At 41.2% G+C, this 22,369-nt stretch overlaps 1 protein-coding gene across 1 annotated transcript in view; it reads left to right on the top strand.

The window, feature by feature from the left end:
- Window positions 1-22,369, top strand: part of LOC121605811 (collagen alpha-1(XXIV) chain) — an 89,806-nt gene that overhangs the window by 43,624 nt on the left and 23,813 nt on the right. Inside the window, exons 15-32 of the mRNA XM_041935896.1 lie at window positions 250-303; window positions 646-690; window positions 1,436-1,489; window positions 2,070-2,123; window positions 2,953-3,006; window positions 5,039-5,092; window positions 5,216-5,269; window positions 6,330-6,374; window positions 6,583-6,636; window positions 8,020-8,064; window positions 11,377-11,430; window positions 12,925-12,978; window positions 14,896-14,949; window positions 15,656-15,709; window positions 17,557-17,610; window positions 17,832-17,876; window positions 18,934-18,978; window positions 21,846-21,899. Of these exons, the coding sequence (XP_041791830.1) occupies window positions 250-303; window positions 646-690; window positions 1,436-1,489; window positions 2,070-2,123; window positions 2,953-3,006; window positions 5,039-5,092; window positions 5,216-5,269; window positions 6,330-6,374; window positions 6,583-6,636; window positions 8,020-8,064; window positions 11,377-11,430; window positions 12,925-12,978; window positions 14,896-14,949; window positions 15,656-15,709; window positions 17,557-17,610; window positions 17,832-17,876; window positions 18,934-18,978; window positions 21,846-21,899 (927 nt within the window). The remainder of the gene's footprint in view (window positions 1-249; window positions 304-645; window positions 691-1,435; window positions 1,490-2,069; window positions 2,124-2,952; window positions 3,007-5,038; window positions 5,093-5,215; window positions 5,270-6,329; window positions 6,375-6,582; window positions 6,637-8,019; window positions 8,065-11,376; window positions 11,431-12,924; window positions 12,979-14,895; window positions 14,950-15,655; window positions 15,710-17,556; window positions 17,611-17,831; window positions 17,877-18,933; window positions 18,979-21,845; window positions 21,900-22,369) is intronic.

The following is a 22,369-nucleotide window of genomic DNA, read 5'->3' as shown; positions in this document are numbered from 1 at the left end:
TTGTGGGCTGGCAGAGGTGAGCAGGGCCAAGCCCAGACCCATACAAAACGACTGGATACGCTGTCAGCACAGCTTAGTTCTGTTGTAAGGTTGAGACAAACAGGAACTCCCTGTGTAGGAAACAGCAGATAGTTTTTAAAATGTCTCTGCCCCGAACAAACTGGCAACATTTAGATGGGATGTGTGTTGGCAGGGGGTGTGAGTGTTTGTGAGACATCATTTCCATTGTGTACCTCCTTCCCTCCACAGGGGGACCCAGGGCCTGAGGGACTGCGAGGACTGCCTGGTATGGTGGGACCTCAGGTAGGTTAGACATTGGCTACTGCAAATGTTCTAACTTTTAGGAAGATACTATACATTCCTGTCAGTAATCAAATTATCTGAAAGAATCTGTAAGTATGTACTACCGTATGTATCTCACATCATAAATATAGTAACAACATATACACATAATGACAAAATATATAAAGATAATATGATCATGTGTCATCACTTGATATACAGATGACTGCTTCAAAAACAAATTTGTAGCTCAAGTAACTGATTCCTCACGTAACTTTCCCCTTTCCTGGCTTTCTGTCTAATTGACTGATTCTACTCTTCTTCTCTTCTACTTTCCCTCCCTCCTTCCTCTCCCTGCGGCAGGGCCCAGCAGGACGAGCCGGCCTGCCTGGATTGAAAGGTGATAAGGTGATCTAAATATTTATATTATTGCAGTGCATTTGTGTGTATTGTGTCAGTAGTCCTGCTCACATAATTGGGCACATTACAAGAAATCCTGTTGACATTTTGATAAGACAGTCAACGATTTGAATGGTGTACATGTATAACATATACAACATATATGTAATGTACATGTTCTGTCTCTACTCCAATGGCTGTAAATAAAGATGGATGATGCACCAAAATATCCCTGATACAGGTGCTGCCATCTTGTGCAAGTGATGTCATTAGAGCCAGAGTCTGTGCAGTAGTGATGGGGGATAAAGCCATGGTATTGAGGTCCCGCTCAATCGCAGCTTAGGGTTAGCTGTCACTCACGACATCACACCCGCTTTTTATAGCATCAAATAACTAATTAAAGCCAAACGTATCAGAAAAATGCTTAAATGTTAAGATAACGATAAGAACTACCTGAAATGACAGAAGCTATCTTTGGGGAAAATTTATTTGACATGTTCTTTGTTTTTTTTTGTTTGGTTCATGTCCCATCCGCTATCATGGAGGGGGCGGGATTTATGATATATACTGCAGTCAGCCATCAGGGGGCGATCAAGATGTTTTGGCTTCACTTTTGATTAGGTGTCATATTGTCCATCTTTATAAGTAGTCATTGGTCTATTCACAGTATCTATCTCTTTATCTGCGCTCGTGTTGTGATCATTGTGGCAGAGTAGTGTTGTGTTATATCTCAGTGTGATACTGTGAAATTCAGGGTGAAGTGGGACAAAGGGGCGACCCAGGAGACACGGGGTACCAAGGCGATAAGGTATGTCTGCTGTCACACAAGCATCATTTGAAGCAAAACAGAGATTCATAGTGTGTGAACAATATGTCCTGTACATGGAACTATTCTTACCCGCAATTTATGAAAACATCATTAGAGATTTTATTCCCACACCAATCAGTCATGACTTAACCTTGTACAGAGACCATTCCAACACAATAACACAATATTCATGTTTTGTTGAGAACATCTGTCACTTCACAATGCTTTTAGAATGAATACTTTTTTATGTTTACTTGATCATTTAGACTGAACGTTCCAAAAATGATCTCTGTTTACAGCCTGCGATGACAAGTTATTGGACAAAAGCAGAATCTGTAGAGAAAATCAGGAAAATCATAATATTTCCACAAATCATAAATGCATTTTGTTTGAATTAAGCAGAATATGATTCACTGATCACATGAAGTCACCATGTCATGCTTGCTCCCATGTGAATAAGGGTTTGTTCACATACTGTATGCACATCTAGGCATGCATTCAGCTATATGGAAATGGATGAAAACAAACGAACACAGAGGGTGTGTAAGACCAGTTTGAGAGTGGTGTGTGTATCTTTCAGGGCGCTGCTGGTGCACCTGGTCCTACTGGGCCAAGAGGGAAGCCAGGACCACCGGTATGTTCGAGTGAATGTGCATGTGTCTGTGCAGCCACGGTGTGTGTGTAGACACTACTGAAAATTTGTGCATTTCTCATGTGTGTTTCTACATTTATCTGTGTGTGTTTGTGCATGCATGCACGCATCCAATGTTTTACAGCTTTTATAGACAAAGCCAAGTAAACACAGTGTACCACAATCAGATCTGGACTCTATTTTTCTTAGCTTGTAAACTGAAGTTCAGTTCGGTCACACTCACAGCGCATTGGCTTTCTTTCATCATGCGCTTTCTTCGCGAAGATAGTAGAATAAATCTCTTCACACAATTTGCTTGTTTATCAGCAGAAACAAGCTCCAGTTAAGAAAAAATTGAAATTGAAAAATTTAAAACTCCCCCTCTCCTTATGCAGATGCATTCTAAACAAGTCCAGATGTTGTCCTGCTCCAGAACATGTGTGCTTGAGTAATCAGAATAACAACATTGTTAATTATGACTTGAATTGAGCCTTGATGCCTGACAACGTACCAAGTGCACATGCAGCATTATGTTGTGAGTGATTAGTGAAGAGTTTGATGTTTGCTCTACACCCATCAGTGTAATAAGCTTTGGTTGCACCACACTGTCAAGTCCATGATGAAAAATGTTTGGCAAATAGAATATCCCTTCCTGCTTTCCTTGTTATCAGATTATATATCTAGTAGCTTTTAGTTCAACAAGAAGAATGAAAAATGTTAATAGAATACATTAAGCGTTGGCAGATAGGTGTAGGAATCGTACAAGAAAAACAGAGACAAAAAAATAAGCATTGCAGTGGGAAAAATGTGTTTTCCTGTGTATTTTGAACAGGGTAAAATTGGTGAGATGGGGCCACAAGGACCACCTGGGCCTCCAGGACCAGAGGTAGGACATAAATGATGAGTGTTATTCAACATATCATTTTATTTTTGCCATGTTTTCTTAGAATGGAGGAGCAGGACCATGTAACATAACCATGATTTGAGAGGTGACCAGTGCTTTGTGTTTGCAACAGTAGGTAGTTCGCTTTACGTTAAGTGAGCAATTTATGGGTAACAAGTTAAATTCCACTTATATCTTCAGTACAGACAGCATTTGCTGTTAATCACTGAAGCTCAATCTGCTGCTGTTCAGGACAGGTTTCATTGTTTGCTAGTAAACCTGTTTACTCTATATTCTTTTTTAAAATGTTGCTGTACGTAGACAGTGGGAAGAAAAGTAAAAAAAGAAAAAGAAAATGTTGCGACTTTTGTCAGTGGAGGAGATCACGACATAATATTGAAATGCTTGGAAATGGAGCGTGATTGAGAAAAAAGGACAGTGGAATAAGAGATTCTCACTTTGCTTCTTGGGGACTTTGGCACAGTTTAGTATGCTGAGCAGAGCGAAGATGGATGTCGAGCCAGCCCAAACACAGACGCAACTATAAAGTCTAATCATCTTGCTGTGTCTTTACTATTCTATTAGAGTGTGTGTAATGTGGCGGGCAGAGAGCCAAGCCAGGGCCTCTTTTATGACTGCTCCCACTCAAGATTATGATCACATAAAGACATTAGAGAAATATGGACGCAGCTTGCAGGTAGCTGAAAAATTGCAGGTGTCACTAAACTACACGGCTCTGGTTTTGGCCACAGGCTGGGGTGACTTTTTGTCCTTGAAGATGTACATATAAAATAAATAAATAAATAAATGCACTGACTATAGACAAACAAGAACTATGTAGTCATTAAGATACAGAAGAAATCAAAAGTGCTAGGTTGTGCATCTGTCCGTTCAGCACTTTGTTTTAGACTGGAGCTTTAAGGATTAGTCGTTTAATCGATTTGTTGATTGCTTGAAAAGTAATAAGCTGTTTTCATAATGGAGTAATTGTTGCAAAGTTATTTTTAAAGCAAAAATGGCAAACTCTGATGGCCCCAAGTTCTCAGATGTGAGGATGTGCTGCTGTTGCTTTGATAAAACAGCACATTTGATGACATCACCTTGGACTCTATGATATTGTGATAGCATAGCTCATGGTGTTTCTTAATCGAGAAAATAGCCAGCAGAGTAAAATATTGAATAATGTTTAGTTCACTTTGATCATTTGATGACATTTAATGATCTTATAACATTTCCTTCACTTGTCACCCTTACATCAAACAGTCCACCTGGATATTAAACGTATGATAATTGAACAGGCCAATTGTAGTACCACTAAATGTGCTGAATGTTGTTAGCCTTCATCATACATGTTGTGTAGTGTGATCTGGAGTAACAAGATGGCACTGAGAACAGTCCAACCAGTCAGTTTGTATGTCTGTATTGTACGTCAGTCAGTATCCAACATTGCATTGTGTGGTGTAAGAATGATCGAGGCCTATGGGGGCTGCTCCTGGGCCATTGGGCCACATTTAATCCTGTTGAAATTGCATCAAAAACATGAAGCTTTTGTCCGTTGCTTTCCCAGTTCTCCCTCTAGCATGTCTTTGCTTTGGATGTAAAATAACTCACCTTTTGTCAAAGAGGTCATTGTCGATGCTCCAAAGTATGTCAAGAGCATGGAAAATGTCAAAGACACGCCGAACTCAGGAGTGCAGCGTGGCCATAGGTCACCTAGGTCACAGCGAGCAGGCATTCTCATCATCCATTTCTGAAATGGGTGATTTTGTCATGGCAGGTGTGCCTGAAGATATTCAGGTTTCATCAGCTCACTAGCACTCCATCACTATCGTTACATCAGCTGTATGCAGGATACATTCAGTGATTTGCGAAGAAGACCTTTTGTAGGCCTCGCTTACCTCTCCTGAAAGATAGACAGAGATACAGTGAGTTGATAAAATGGTTGGGGTCCAATTCAACCAATTAGTCATATGAATCATGACAAATGAAATAATAATAACATGTAATAACAATGACTCTCTCCTGTTTTTGCAAGGGGTTTCCTGGGGACATTGGAGTACCAGGGCCCAACGGTCCACCTGGACCAAAGGTACAGCATCATCTCTCTCTGCTTCTGTCTCTCCATCCATCCACCCATTATATTCATCCAATTAATTAATTAATTAACATGTGATTTACATACATTAAATGTATGTATTTCCCTGTGTTTCAGGGCCTGCAGGGCGCCAGAGGGCCCCAAGGCCCACCGGGGCCACAAGGAACACAGGTGAGACGATTCAGCACCCAACTGAATTCTACGCTTCTGCTTGGTTCTTTGCTCACTGACACGGAAAATGTGGAAAATATGGCTCATCAAGAGATTTCCATTGGATCATTAGTCTGAGGCAGGATTAAGTTACACAGTGCTTCTCATTTAGCATCTAGTCGTATTTCAAACAGTCACAGCTCAGATCCTAATGGGAGTTTTTTCTCTGCGATATCTCTCGGGGCATGTTCCACTGGGTGAAGTCATGATTCATGGCTGGGTGCTTATAAAAACAAGGCTGAAAGTTTTCCAGCCTTGGAAAAAGGAACAGAAGCTTTTGGCCGGTGTACAACACACACACAATTTTCTATTGTGCTGACTGTTACAGCATTAACCTGGCAACCGCTTACAGAAGTGTAGCTGGCAAATGTACTCTCTTCTTACATGCATGTGTATGTAAAGTTAGTTTAATTTAGTAGTTTTTTTCATATAACTACAACTGATTCTACAATCAGTAATTGTGTCAATAGATTTTTGTTTTCTGTAATCTGTAAGATTTAGACAGTTGCCTACAGTTGTGCTATTATGCAACATTATTCCATTTCAACCTATATTCCCTGAAACAATCATTTCTAAGATAGCTTTCTTTTGAAGAAAATGTGTAAAAATTTTATAGAGCATGACTGAACTTGAGAAGAATCATTTGTGTGTGTTTGTGTTGAAATGAAAAAAGGAGATTCCTGCTCGTTTGTAAGGAAGCAACAGTCAGTGCTTGAATGAATGGCCATGCTGGGCCTTTCACATGCACAACTGTCAGTGAAAGTAGTATGCAAGACATCTGTTTCAGCACTTCTTCGTACTTCTAAGTCAAACAATATACTTTTGAGTCCACTTTCTTCATCATCAAAATGGAGTTTCTCTCAGACAGCGATAAAGCAGCAGGTAGGTTAGCAGTTAAGACCTTTAATGTTTGAGATTCAGACAACATGTCAGTGGAGTGGCACAGTGCAGTTTGTTGCGCCAGCTATATTTACGTGTTTGAGTATTTCTGTGTATGATGAACTGTACCGTGTCTCTGCAGGGTGACGAAGGACCACTTGGCCCAAATGGCAGTGCTGGCCCTACTGTAAGAACTCCCAGATTCACGTACTGTACTGTATATCCACAGACACACACATGCACAAACTGAGTCGTTTGCAGGTGGTTTGAGAGAAACAATTTGCTCATATGTCCTATCAGGAAGCAGCTTGGATGAGATGTGATAAAACACATGATGAGCTTTAGCTTTTGGTCATTACTTGTGTGTCTGTCTGTCTCTCTGCCTGTGTTTGTAGGGGAGATCTGGAAGGAAAGGCTACATAGGTGAACCTGGCCCAGAGGGATTAGAGGTGAGTCCGTACTATCGCTGCTGTTTTGCAGCTGTATTATCACTATATTCATAAATGCTTTCATTTTTATTTGTTAATTTAGCAATATATCATGCCAAACTATTGTGGGATACTGGAATGTGTTTAAAATGCTTTGCAGACTTGAAAAATGGATCTTAGCATCAACGTAATCTGCTCAGTTTTGTCTCTAATTAATGAATTCAGTTATTACATTATTGGGGCTGCACGGTGGCTCGGTGGTTAGCAGCGTCGCCTCACAGCTAGAAAATCCCTGGTTTGATCCCACCTGGAATCTTTCTGTGTGGAGTTTGCATGTTCTCCCTGTGCAGCGTGGGTTCTCACCGGGTTCTCCGGCTTCCTCCCACAGTCCAAAAACATGCTGAGGTTAATTGATAACTCTAAATTGTCCATAGGTGTGAACGAGCGGTGTGCGTGGTTGTTTGTCTGTATATGTAGCCCTGTGGTAGGCTGGCGACCTGCCCAAGGTGTCCCCTGCCTTCGCCTGAGAGACGGCTGGGATAGGCTCCAGCCCCCCCGTGACCCTGCAAAGGATTCAGTGGTGTATAGATAATGGATGGATGGATGGATGGATGGAGTTATTACATTATTATTATATTAATATTTTGTCTTGAGAAGAAATAACTATGGCATGTTTTCTGTCATATTTCTCTTTCTGTTTCTCTTTAGTATTTCCTTTTTTTATGAATTGACATATTAGTAGAAGTTGAGAAATTCAGGAAAAACAAATGACTGCGTATTGATCGTAGGACACTTTGCTGGGCCTCAGGTTACCTTCCTGCCATTCGCGTCATAGAACCGTGATTCCAAACAAATGAGAATTATCTGCTGTATGTACAATACCAGGACTGAATACCTCCACTGACAGTCTTATGGTCTGAAGTTTATATTACTTAACTGTCAGTTTGTTCTCACTTGTTTACTTCAGCAAAACACAACATTCCAGACCTGCTCCTCACCCTTTATTTTATTGGCTGTAATTGGCTTTTGTAGCACCCACAAATGCAGTGCCATGATCATGGTGTGGCATGTTTCAAGTTTTCATTATTCTAAATTATGGTCTGGTGCTTACCTCTGAGTGCCAGTGTCTCCATGTTTGTGACCCACTGACTGTAAGCCCAGACTTGTTGTAGACTTGTTGCTCTTAATTGGAAGAGAAAATGATTTCTTCCAGGGCTATCATCATTCATATTAGCAAACCACAATCAGACGCAACACAAAATCATTCACAGTCCCATGCGGTGTGTATGTGTGTGTGTGATATTGTAATATCCTGAGTCCTGCGCCAGTAGCGGGGATGGTAACAGGCATCTCTTTAATTACAGGAAGCTAACCCGCACAATGTTTGATGTTTTCTGCTTACAGGGAGAGAAAGGGGACATGGGAAATGTTGGAAAAACTGGACCACAAGTAAGTTGCTTTCACGCTTGTAATGCACAGCACTGACATTAATTACCAGTCATCCTGCCTGCTATGGATTAGTAGCTATTCATTAAATTCTCCTTCAAGTGTCAATGTGGAACCTGTAGCTTTTATTATCTTAGAGTTACTGCCCTCGAAGTGTTTACAGTAAGGCAATGTGTGCTTTTAAGAAAACTATTAAAACATTTCTTAAAGATTACTGTACACGTTACATTAAGATGAACACAATGCTTCCACAGTTAAATGAATGAAATCATCCAGTGTGGCAACTGTGGAGGGAGTTACAGGAGCTTTCTCTCATGTCTTGCTTTTTTCCTGACCCACTTTTAATGCTAAGAGAAATGTGGATCCTCTCCCACCACCAAAAAGTGTTTTCATCATGCAACTGGCAGAACACCACAGCGGAACAGAAGGAACACCAATCAGAGATCCTCTGTGGAAGTCACCTCATTTGGGCTGCACATTTGTTTATGACTCAAAGCCTGCCAAAGTGTGTTTGACATCTGGTTTTTACCAAGAATCGCACTCATGGTGCATTTTGTCAGAGGATAACAACTTAAGTAGAAAACGATGATCCAAAAAATTTTGGTCTTTGTCCATCAAGTGGCTTCGCAAGTGTCCCAAAACATCTGTGTTAGGATTGTTGGTAAATGAACCAATTAACTGCAAAATCACAGTTTCATATGTCTGTATTTGTCTTTCATGCTCCAGTTAATGCTTTATATCCAATAGAAATAGAGAAATGTTGGGACCTGTTTCACTTCTGGAAAATCCTCATATTCACACAGCTACTCCCAACACACAAAGTATGTCCATCCTTACTGGAGGCCCCTTAATGTTAATATTTGCGTTCTGTACATAGTGGAGGCATCCAAGCAGGCCATGTTGAACTGTGTTGCTGCAGCGCACATATGAGAGGGATTAAGCACTTACTGAGTCGAGGGGCCTTTGAAGCCAAGGAGGAGCCATGGGGCTATGCAGAGAAAAAATCCAACTCTAAAACATATGGAGGCTCTAATGAATGGCATTACATCACTTTCCAAATAAATTGGATGTGTAAGAAACTGAGAAAGACTGTTGAAGAGCGCAGGTTAACCCAGGGTCGATGCAAGGAGGTCTCAGGTCGCCTGTCTTCACCGAGTGCCCCTGTATCACCATGAGGCCTCCCATAAACTGTTTGAAGTTAAATTTAACTGGAGGTTTTTACAATGTAGTGTATTTTAGCCAGTTTAGATTGCCGGCTTAGTCTTACATTTTTAAGCCACCTTCCAGGCCACATCTCATAAAACATGTATCAGCTGCCAAAAGCAGCCGCAGGTGTGCTTTGAAATATAGTTTACATCAACCTCCATGCTTTGATTTTCATGTCAGTGATTTAGTGTGTACTTCTATGTGTGCACAAGAAAGAGGCAAGTGTCAGGGAGTACCTTAATATTTTTAGCAATATGTGAACTGGGCTGTATTTCTTCCCTAACTTAAGGTTAACGGTTATACCAGTATGTTTGTAACCCAGGCTGTGTCTGAGAAACCAGATCACCTTCAAAACAGCACTCAAAAGGCTCCCATGTCAAGGCCCTGTCACATGGAAACCCCTTTAAAACCATTTCCTTCTGTTAAATGATGCAGGGTACCACATTGTCCCACTTGTGTCCCAATTAAGGGATTTGAGGTCAATTTAGAGCTCCCGTTCCCATGCCTGCAGGCTGCATCCCCTCACAGACACTCCGCTACTAATCCGTCGCTCAACTGCTTTACTTGCTTCCAACAGGGTAATACTCTTTAGGTCATGATGTATGAGGTACACTTTGAGGCTGTCAGCCTTTTTTAGCTGAGTTGGGGAATAGCAAATGGAACAAAATCTCATTGTGTTTATCTTAGTTGTCTGTTTGTCGCTCTGGCTTTGTCAATCTGTTATTTTCTTTTCTTTCTTACTCTTTAAGAGTCTCTCTCTCTCTTTCTAGCTTACTTTTGCTCCCATTCTATATTCTACACTATATCATTACATGACAAAGGACAGAGGAGGAGAAAGTATAGCAGTCATGTAGACTCTTGTAACCTGCTAACTGTGTGATTATATCATTCTGAAAGGAGGAAGCACAGAGTTTAAAATTGGCCCTCACAACCAGACAGCCGCAGTCTGACCGCACAGGCTTTTGTGGTTGGCCAGAAGTGAGACCACGGTCTGTAATTGGATAGTCATATGAATTATTACAATAGCAGTATACTTGAGCGGGGTTCAGATGTTCTGGTAGCGTACAGTGTCCCAGTGGCTTAGCGCACGTGGCTTGCAGTATTGTGGCTTTGGTCTGGCGTACGGTAGGTCCATGTTGCTGTATCACTTCTGTCACGTCACTCCTCATACTTCTCCTGTTTTAACACTAAGTCTTGGTTGTTTTTTAAAAACAAAAATAGACAGTGACAAAAGGTACAGTTGCCCTTTCTGGTTGAACGTCTACTGAGCCACCAATAAATCTTACTGTTGGTCTGGAGCTCCAGATTGTCTGGCACTGGTCCAGACCACAGCCCCTGCCCCAGACGACTGATCTGGAAGCAGTTAAGATCCTCTGATAGCTCTCATATTTATATTAGCAAGTGTTTTGCCCATGTGGACTCCTTTACTAAGTAGTGTGTATCTTTTTGAGGCCATCTGTGTTGAGTTACTGTATGCTGTGAAATTATGTCCCTAATAATTCCCAATCATTGCTATTGTGCCCAAGAAGTGTGTTATTCTTTCTTCTTGCCAGACAACATAGTTAAGTGCCACAACTCACAAATGCTTTAGAGGTTGCAACATTTTTCTGTCTTTGGTAGTTCATTGTTGGATAATCATTTATTATCATTTCCATATGGATTGTAACAACAGATTTTCAATCAATAATAGTTTGCCATGTTAACTGCCATCTGTATCATCTGCTTTTGCTTTGTGTCTCGGTCTTACTGTTTTCTCAGGCATTAATTGATTTTACACCTTGTAAGACCCACAAATATAGAAAAAATAACCCTTTGAATCAATTGTACATGCAACATGTATTTTTATTCATGAAAAAAGTAACACTAGTATTATTATATAATGTGAACGAGTCCACCTACAGGTTTCACTGCACTTTTTTGCTTTTGTAAGCATTTTGTTGTAATCTGTGACCTCTTGCATTCCAGGTGTCATAACAGGTTGGAAAATAACCCTTAGATGAATGAAGATCAGGTCCACTGACATACTTTCTCCTGATGTGTTTGTGTCGAACACTATTTCTCTTCCTCCTCTACCACCTCCACTCTTTCCGCTCTATCTCTCCTCCCCAGGGTCCACTAGGCCTGATTGGAATAGCTGGAGTGATAGGAGTTCCCGGTGAAAAGGTAAGGAGTGTGTTTCTCTATCATTAGGCTGTCAGTCCGCATCAGCTGGTTGCTTGTCAGTGGCAGACCCCTCTAATTAGGGCTATGTTAAGCAGCCATGGCTCGAGGCCCCAGAAATCCAGAACACATGCTCAAAATAAACACTCAACACTCTCACATCCACATAAATAACGATAATGTCAAAGCCATGTCACCTTTACTGCCTCTCCCCCTTCTGCCCCTCTGCTGGAGCAGGCAACGTCAAGGTAAATTCAAGGGAAAGTTTCAATTTAGGAGGTGACAAAGCTCCCTAGACAAATTGGCCTATCACTGTATGTCAGACACCACAGAGGCTGCGGCTGAACAAATGATGAAGCTGATGAATCTGCGAAGACTGGGCTGTGATTTGAGGTGGAGGGGCGCACATAACAGCAGCATGAACGAACAAAGGCGCAGAGAGAGAATCATATTTAAAACGACAGCAGCGAGATCACAGGCTAACGGTGAGGGTGTGTCGCTGCGCTATTGGACAGAAGTTTCCAGTTGATGAGAACAGACGATATCTTGGTTGACAGACTGAGACACTGACAGCAGGGAAAATACAAGTGGGCATGAGTGAATGCAGGATGGTACAGTATGAGAAATAAAGAGGCCCAAGCATAAAAAAAAATTAAAAAGCAAAACAGTAGTCTTTGTGGCTGAACTTTTCTAAAATCTTCATTGTGCTGTTTATTCTAATGCATATGCACTCACATAATATGTGAATAATAATGTGAATGGATAGCACCACACAGCTAAAGTGAAGTGAACTCTGGATGTTGATTATTGAAAGTTCTCCCAAAAAACACCTGCATTGTTCCCTCCCTCTGTCTCAGCCAGTTCCCCTTTTCCTTCCTTCCTATCCAGAAGCCCCCTGTGTGTTGGAACATGTTCTTGTGATGGGAAGTCGTCTGCTTGTCAGACTCTTGCTCGTCCTCCGCCTCCTCTTATGCAAAAATCCTGTTCAGTCTGTCAGCACCAGCCATACCCTGACAGCCCACAAATTCCTTTCGTACCATATCCATATATATTTATGCATATTATATATTTGATTCAATAGCATCTTCTGATTTAGACTTGTTTCCAATATAGAATCTGAAAATTATTCAGCTCACCGTTTGAGCCTGAAGCGTACTTGTACAGTCATGAGTGTTACACAGTTCAAGGAGGATTAAAGCATCGCTGACACAAGCATTACGTGGGGTTAGAGTGGAGACCCAGGCAGCTTTACAGCTCACCTAGAGTTACCTTTACGTTTAACACAGTGAGCAGAGTGCCACCAACTGGGTTTAAAAGTGCCCCCTCTCTTTCAAACTCCACTCGAGCAGCTGTCGCTCTAACCTCCTGCATTTCAGAAGCTGCTCTCCGGTTTCATGGCTCTTTATTAGTAAAGGTGTATGTGAAGCTGTGTTTGGGTTTTCTGTGTTAAGGTTCCAGGTCATAGTTTAATGATCTGCCTCGCTGTTTTTTCCCCAGGGCGACCGTGGACCAGCCGGTCCAACAGGTCCAGTTGGGGAGAAGGGGCCAAGGGTAAGTACGGTCACTCAGGATACACTGCAAAGCTCTGCTTGTTCTCTGAGAGCTGGTAAACCCCAGAGATGTAGTGCATATACCAAAAAACGTTTTCAGAGAAATCAGCAGCCTACCAGAGCTTGAATATTTTGTTCAGTAAACTAACGTCTCAGGATGATGAATATAAAACTCAAGCACGAACAGTTTTGGCTGGCAAACATTACTTAGCAACAAGGTTTGGTTCATGGAAATGAACACACCAGGCTTAAAAGGTTCCAGACCCCTCAATGTTGTAACATCTGTAGATCTTTGCAAAATTCAGCTGTGTCAGAGTGGTTTTCCCACAGTAATGCTGAGGATAGGAACGAAGACAATAACCTTTTTTTCAGTTGTATCTCTCAGTCTGGTTGACTGAATCCAGTGACTAGACATCATAGACACTGTTTTGGATTTGTATCTGTTGAAAGACAGTTTGGTGTTCTCTGTCTGTGGGGCTTCTTTATAGTCCTAAAATGATTTGTCAACTAACTGAAGCAATGATGTTTGGAAATCTGCTCCTGTATCAGTCTGAATAAGAAACTGGCCAGTGTCAGTCACTCCCAGTTTCTACCTCATTGTGACAGTAATGAGTACCAGTGGCAGACAGTTTTGTCTCCTTATTGACAGAATAACAACTGCTGGTGTTGTAATTTAGAGTTTGGAATTTTTAATAGGAAGTAGAACAGGAAAAGCACATTTTGTCCAATCTTAAAGCTTTTTCAAATTCCAGTGTTTGAGTATGATTCTTTTTGAAGATTAACTATTTTAAAGGCTCTACCCACTCTCCAATACTGGAAAGGACCCATCCTCTACAAACCAATCCAGCACATATATTTCTGTCAAGCACAGTATAGACTGAGAAACGATCTTGCTGGAAGAATATAGTATTCATTGACATTGCAATGGAGAAATTTGCATAAAAGTGGCTCACTGTGTTTTGTTGACTTCCTTGCAGCCATGCATTGTGTTGAAGTTGGCTTTGACAAATGTTTGTATGTTTGCAGGTTAATATTCCAACATTAGGCAGCTCAATACTGTGGAAGATATGTTTGCATGGAAATTATTTTGACAGTGTTGATTCCCCAGAGCAAAAAACAAGATGCTGTCCAATGCAGCAGTGTTTCCACTGTCTTCTGTGTTGCTGCATGAGTCCATAGAGAGAGGGTTGGCCTGCATAGCTCGCTGTCCTGAGACCTCGGATTATCTCCATATCTGTGGCTTTGGGCCTCAGTCCTGACCTAGCTGGCTGGCAGACTGGCTTGCAGGCTGACTGATTGGCTGGCTGGAAGAGAGGATGACTAATTTGGTGGCTGGCCGACTGAATAGTTAGGTGATTGAATCACTGCTAGTGTGTGTGCATGTTTGACTGACATAGAGAGCTTTGTGACTTATGTAAGGAGTTATGGTGATTTGTGTGAATTGGTTTGTGCGATTATGCAGCCACATTAGCAAGGAGTGGCATTTCACTGTGAAGAATTTGGGCTGTTCCACCACAGATTATAACGATCATCTCATGCAGTTCTGTTTCTGTTTGACGACGTTTTGCAGGGATTAGCGCTTCCTTGCAAATCTCAGGAATTTATGTCTTCACTGACTGTTATTGTGGTATTATTTCTTAACAGATTATTACAGAAAGAGCTGTGATGAGAACCACATCATCCAGCTTCTCGTTTTCTTTTTCTAGAGGGTCTGGAACACATGACAACTTAATATGAAACACAATTCTACAGATTAGTCCTAATCCTTTCCAGTCACAGATGTAACCACCTTTTACTGCACATCCTGCGCTGCTGCTGTGCTATTGCTCCACACTGCTCATTGTTAAAATCCATTAAATGGTGACATGGTGTCTTGTCCACCTTTCTATACTGTTTGTTATTTCTGTTTTGGCGTAAGGGCTATCCAGGATTGCCAGGAAGTCCAGGGGACATCGGCATGCAAGGTGCACCTGTAAGTGTCATACCCTCATCTCCACTCTGTAATACCAGATAGTGCTTCTTTGTATTGGGATATCTACATGCAAATCTATATTTACTGTATTTATTGAAAAGATATACTGCAAGGTGTGCAGGAGGTGTAACAATATATGCATGTGGATTTTCATTCATTTCCTTTGCTGAGGTTTTTTGTCATTTGCTCCTTCTGTATTTTGGATTGAGTCATGTGCACATTAGTATTTAATGGACTGAGAAGCTTGGATGCATCGACTCTCATCTTCTCTCCTCGCTGTCTTGGCTGGATATTGTAAACGCCAAATTGCAAGATTAACTTGGACTCCGAGTTGGAACGAACTCTTTGTTTTTGTAAACACATAAAATTTAAGGGGGTGATTTGGTATATCAGTTTTCCTGTTTCCCATCACTTAGACTCGACCTGTGTAAACAGTATGTCTTAACTGGCTGACTGTTCAGTAGTTCTGCTGAAGCCTTTGTAGTACATCTGTTAGCGTTACATGACTAGTGTTGATATGGGCTAAAAGATGCATAGTGAGATTTCGGCCTATCAATATTCTCACTGTACTTTGTAGTTGGTCTTACTGTATCATGCCAAAGAAACACTATGAAAACCTTCCTCAGTTACACCTTTTTTCATTCTGATTTTCCAGTCTTTTCTTTCTCTGCCTTCCATGTTGTGTCTGTCTTGTTTTTCCTGACAGGGTCCACAGGGGCAGAGGGGCAGTCCCGGCATCGCTGGGTCGAAGGGCAGGAGGGTAAGAGCTGTTTTTACCTTTGGGGTATTGGTTTTGCCAGTCCCTCGTATGTTATGTTTTTGAGACTACTTCAACTCACTAGTGACCATGAAAACTTCACGCATCCATTCATGTGTCTGTTTCGCATCACAACTCCATTCCAATAAACCAGAGTTTAAAGCAATTAACAGACATGTGTTTGTCCTTCCACTTGGCCTGGGCTTCTTTATAGGTGCATTTACAGCTCTTTCATAAGCCTCATGAATCTCATGTTGAGAGACAGTATGTTATGTCAAATGGATGTGGTGTGGTAATACTGGTGAGACATCGTGTGGTTGAGAGGAGAATGACACCTTCAGGTGAGGAGGCAAAGATGCATTTAAGATTTGCATCACGACATGTTCATCTTAAATATCTAGACTTAAAGCTCATAGAGACAATATTACAGTTTGTGTCTGTTGCCTTGTGAAGCAAAGGTACTGGAAGGTCCTCTTTGACAGACTTTTTCACTCCGAGCTTTGCCTTTAATTTACTTTAAATCTCTCCCAAATTAAAGGTTTTGCGTGTGCTTCACTCCAACAGTTCCGTGGCTAAAGCACTCGTGTTTAGTATGTGTCTAATGCAAGAAAACGGGTGAGAAACGCTAACAAGGCCACTGAGTACTACTTACTACCAGACTACTTCTCATACTTCATCACTCATCCATATTTCACATCCTTTCATCCTCTGTAAACGTATTCCCCTCCTGTTTTAACATTCTTCCAAGCAAAAGATATGGCAGTGCTTAACATGCCACGGCTTGTGTTGTTTACTGTAATCCATACATGTGTCAGTTTGTGGTTCCATTTCCTATCTTGTTGAGGTCCCAGGATCAGTGAAAATTGCAAAAGCTAATCATAATCAGTTTCAAATTCCCCCTCTTGCCATTGTTTTTGGAAGAGATGTCAGAAATAAATGTGCATCCTTTCTCAAGATGAATCTTATAATGCAACATGAAAGATGCAAAACAGGGTAGCCGCACTGCTTATCACTCTTGCTTATGATTTTTCCCTCTGGGCTATAAAAGACACAAGTCATATCCTGGAGATGAGTTATCTGGTGTGCACCTGCCCTAGTTGGCTCCCAACTCCACTATTTCTAAAGCGAGGTGTCATCGTGGGAAAACAGGTAGTGCATCCTGTGAATTATGAGCTGCTTCCCTCGTATTCTAAGCTGTCTACCGCTGATTCCTTTTTCCATTTTGTGAGCTGTTAATGATAGGTTGTTTCAATTATTTCTTCACTTCTTAGGATTCACTAATTAAAATGAATCAGTTCAAAACTTTAAAATAAAAAAAAAATTAAAAATTGGCCACCTCAAAAATGTAGCAAAAATAATCTCCTCAGTGCAAAGGAGAAAAGATTGGAAAGAGATAAGCTACAGGATGGAACAAAGAGGGAGCAAAATACTTCCGCCTGGAAGCTTAGAGGGAGCAGAGTGCTATGGGAGGCTGACTAGAGGCAAAACAGGAGCAGAAAGAGAGCCATCAAAGACAGAGATATAACAAGTGGGGAGACAAGATGAAAAAGACAGATAGGCTGAAAGTGGAAAAGTCCTTAAAGAGTGGACTGGAGAGAAAAGGGTTCTGTTTGCAGATCTTTATCTGCCACTCTACCCTTCTGATGGTGCTACAATGCCTGGAAAGCCCTGGAATGTTTGCGGGAGTGGTAGGCTGCGACTTCAGGGTGGAAAACTCCCCCAAGTAGACCAAGAATACAGACTAAGTTAACTGTGTTAACTATATGTCAACTTGTGTATGATGTGTTCCTGTGCTGCTCATTCTTTATTGAGTGATGTTCAAAGGTGCGTTTCATGTTGCTGTCGCATAGGGGCCGCAGGGTCCAGATGGCCCACTGGGAGAACCGGGCCCCGAGGGCCCCAAGGTAAACATGTGCAACACCACCATCACCATTTGCATGTGCAGATGCCATTAATCTAGCTCTGTTACATGAAATGAGTCCTTCCATCATGTATATTGGCCACAGTGTTAGAGTTGGAATTATCTGCTCTATTTAGAAACCCTGCTTTTGTCATATGAATGGCTTATTTCATTAGTTGCTTTTTTTAATGCCTCTCCAAAATGTGTCATATTTTTTCTTTGCAGGGTGAAAGAGGTGACGCTGGACAAAAAGGAGAGGCAGGATTCATAGTAAGGAGTCTCTAAATCAATATGTCTTTATAGCTGTCTTTCAGCTTCAATGGAAAAGAGCAAATGTTAGCGGATAACATTTTACAAAATTTGCACTCAAAGTCCTGAAAATCCTTGTAAGGCTGAATGGTGCTGTTGCTGTAAGTGTCTAACACATTTTGGAAGAAGGCCTCAGGCCCTTAAGAAATGAGAAGGCCAATTTTTATGGAAACTCATTCATCCCAAGCCAAGAACAATCACTGGCATCATTCTGAAGCATCCAGGTTAACACTGACGTGTCTTTTGAAGATGCTAGTTCAGCTCATCTACTTTAACCCTCGGGCCTCTTTAAAAGCTTTAATCAGTTTTTTTTTTCCAGAGTGGGCCTTTGTCTTCTCACCTCAGTATCGGGTTATGCCCAAATGCACTTATTAAGTGCTACTGCCAGCTTGTAGCGAGGAAACCTGAGCTAAACCTGCCGAAGAGTAGCAAGATGAATCATAGCTTTGTATTCAGCTGATCTCTGTGAAGCACTTCACAGTTGCCTGCGATGCCTTTTTTTAATATCGAGATTTGAAGTGTAATCTTCAATTTTCCAAAGCGTTCAAGTGTATCAGTACAGGCTTTTTAGGTGTGGCCACGTCATGTGCATGTGATGACCCCTGACTCCTGTTCATTTGGGTCGAGTGTAGTTGATGGACAAGGATATTTGTAGTATTGCTAAATTATACCAATAAAACAATCAAAAAACATAAGCCTAAAACACTCCATAGCGTTATTGTCTTTGTACTGTATTTATTTTGTGTATTTTTTTTTTTGTATTTATTTTTTTAATGTAAACTTGAAATTTAAAATGTCTAACAAGGTAGTCAATTCACCAGGACACTGATATTACTGCTCACTCTTTATGGCCTGCGGGCAAATGTGTAATGATGCATAAAATCATATAATTGTAAAACCCAGTCATCAGACATGGAAGAAGAACGCGATGCCAGTATTTTACTCAAAGTAAATGGAAATCAGTCGGGTCGATTGAAACTGCAGGTTCCTCGTTCAAATACTGAATTCTGCTTTGAAGGGCAAGGCTGGCAGTCCAGGAGAGAGAGGCCCTCCTGGGAAGCATGTAAGTAACGTTTACCTTGTGGTTATCTCTCTGCTGCATATCTATGTCAGAGCTTTAATTATCCTCCTCACTTCAGCACGAAGCATCACTATGACTACAGCAGACAACACACAATCGTAAAACGTCTCCACATCCTCTTTTCACCTGTAATATATATAATTATCATTTGAAGTGTGTTTGCTAGTAAAGTCGCCCAAGAGGAAGTTGTCAGCGTTAAAAGAAGAAATTGACCAGGACACATGTGCATGTATTGCCCTTACTCGTTTGATGTGTGTGGGTGCAAGCTTTTTATTCAGCATACAGTACTAACATCAGTTTGGCACGACTTACACGTTTCATTAACACGCCATACCAGCATAATTATAACTTGGTTGCATTTCCTGCTTCTGTATTAAAGAGACAATTCTTTGATTTCTATGACAGTGATTTCAAACTAAATGTTTTGAGTTTAGATGAACTGAATTTGAAACTGTGGTTTATTTTATTCTGAACTTCCTTTGTATCTTGTGTCCAGTTATCATTAATGTGTGCTATGATAATGAGGTTTATGAGTCCTGCTGATGCTGGATTTTTGAGTCTGATAGCTCTCACTATATTTTAGAGAAAAAAAAAATGGAGAAAAAACAAACCTTTTCACAATGATCCTTTTTAAACTTGTGTCTGCAGCAGGACTTTGCACAGTTGAAAAACAAACTTGTCAGTGCTCTCTGGTGGACAGATTATGTAATGGCGACACTGTTTCTGCATTGCTTTGGCATCTCTGCACTGCTATTTCTTGTTACCTATTCACTGACACGTGTGCCGCTATCAGTTTATCTTGCTAATAATGGTTGATTATCAGATATATTGGTCAGGTTCCACTTTTAACAATCCCTGAGGAGAAACTTTTCCGCAGCTAATGTACAGTAAGGCACACATGCCAAGAAAACAACTAACACTGACTACAGCATCTTGTTTTAGTTTTTCTGTTTTTACCATCAGGAAATTGATCATGGGTAGTTATAATATGCTTTTAAAACTGCTGCTCACAGATGGTAGAAGCATGAAAACAAAAACAGATTGAAACACAGACCCATGTGGGCTGTCTAATAGTCAAGTCATGATCACTACTTCCACAGCATGCTTCTTATCCTGCAGTTTGTTTCATTGGTTCATGGCAGGACTCACAGAGGATGATTGCCAGTCAGAGGAAAGCTCTGTCACCTGCATGCTAAAGTGGTGTTGGACTGAGTTGTTTGGCTTGTCTTGGTTTCCACTGATAGACGAGCCGCTTTCCACTCACTCTAATCATGTATTGGCTTAACATTTGACATCCGAGGGTTGTTTGTAATTATTCTTAACAGACGCACAAAAACACACAGACACGTGCAGGCCTGTGCTCACGCTCTCAGATATATCTGTACACCCACACACACAGATTCGTGCACACCTATGGACATAACAGCACATACTTGGGACTAGTTGCAACCTGTCTTCCGAGGCACAAACCAAGGTCTTTTGCATTTGATGAGGCTGCAGTCCCTTTCAAACACAGGTCACTGTGTGCTTTGACCTCCGCTTCAAACTGAAAAGTTACAATAACTGTAGCTCGGGCTCTCTGTCGCTGGTAGAAACCGTGTGAATGAGTCATACAGTTATTCATTCCCACTGTTTGATGTTCAGTGAAGAGCCTCACGGCTCTGACAAACCTACTATATCCGCCGGTAATATTGCATTTCCGAGGGGGGCAGCATTTCCGCTGTCCACCTCTGGACTCATAGCGCCATCTTGTGTCTGATAAGATCTCATCAAAATTTATCATGAAATATTCATCACCATCTATGTTCCATGATTAAAATCACTGAGTGAGAATCATGTTTGAGACCCTCAACCCTGTAAGGCCCAAGTACACCCAAAGTTTGCAGGTTGCGTGAGTTCATGGCCTGATGGCCGCACCTGAAACATATTTACCATCCAATAGCATTGCAGGGTTAAACAATAGGACCCACTGACAATGTAAAATGGTCTTTAAAAAAAAAAAAAAAGCAATTATTTTGTTAGTATATCTAAAACTGATGTTGTAATTTTGCAACAGTGGACTCTTGCCACAAATTAATTTATTATACTGTAGTTTCTGTAAGTCATCTTGTTGCACTAAAATCTTATTAAAACAACTCTCATTTGACAAATGCTCTCACTGACACTTTTCATGATATGTGGGCTGTGAGAACGATGTTTTTAAGTGTTTTACTTCCTCTTTTATTTTCACTTTTCTTCAGTTGACTCAGCTTTACACTTTAAAGACTAGATTAACAAAGTCGGACACATGACTTCTTTGTGTAGCTGGGTTTTTTTTTTTTCTTATATAGTATTTCAGTTTAGTCTAGTCCAGTATCTATAGTCTGTGTTACAGTCATATCAACTCAGTGTAGAAACAAATTGGGTGTTAATTATGATTAGTTAGGTTGTGGTGTTTCACAGCAAAACATATTAGAAACCAACTCATTGTGTAGTTTGTGGCTGATGCTCCTGAATCCTCTGCTAACTCGTCAAGCTTTTGCTCATTAATTTCAGTCCTCCAGCCCTCTCTATTACACACAGAAGCAGTGTGCTCTGTCAATGATGGATGAAACACTGCTTCAAATTAGTCTTGTCAGCACTTGGCAGCACAATGTTTGGACCACAACAACGGGATCTGAAACGGCAGGCAAGCCAGTCCGTTTGTGTTGTGTCTGCAGGCACTGAAGTATCAGACTCAGTCATCATGTTCATGTTTATTTTTAATGATGATAAGAAGGATGAGAAGGGGACTGCGTCCATGCTTATTTTCTGTAATTGCACAAATGAATGACTGAAGCTGCACTGAGCTTGTGACTGTGTGTTTCCAGGGCAAACCAGGTAGTCCAGGCAGCACGGGGGAGAAGGGACCCCACGGTGAACCAGTGAGTACTCTGTCCTATAATTGTTGTATTGATGCGGTTGCCTCAGGAAACTGCAATCAAAGCACAAATTATGTGTGAAATCTGTGGTGACTGTGTGAACTGATATCCACAGAATCATTAATGCTTACAAAAGTTTCACGAGAGCAGAGCTGTCAGGGTCGTAATTATCGAAGAAACGCTTCACGAGCTCTGATGTTGCTCGTTACGGGGGAAAAGAAGGACTTACTGACGTTTCTCTTTGTTCATTGCTTTGTCTCTGCGTTCCTCACACCTTACAGCTCCATACTTTGTGCCTCCCTTCTTGGATTAGTCTTCAAGTTCTCGATTTTCCTGGAAATGCGCCAACCCCTCAGAGACATCAAGAATGTCAAACAATCAGATACAAATATTTATTAGGCTGGGAGGTTTCAGTAACGCTACAGGCACGGTTTATGTTATGGGTCTCATCTTGCCTTTGGCTGGTCTTCTGT

The sequence above is a fragment of the Chelmon rostratus genome, chromosome 4 (assembly GCF_017976325.1).
Source record: "Chelmon rostratus isolate fCheRos1 chromosome 4, fCheRos1.pri, whole genome shotgun sequence".
In the NCBI taxonomy this organism is placed as follows: domain Eukaryota; kingdom Metazoa; phylum Chordata; class Actinopteri; order Chaetodontiformes; family Chaetodontidae; genus Chelmon; species Chelmon rostratus.
This window is presented reverse-complemented; position numbering and strand designations above follow the sequence as displayed.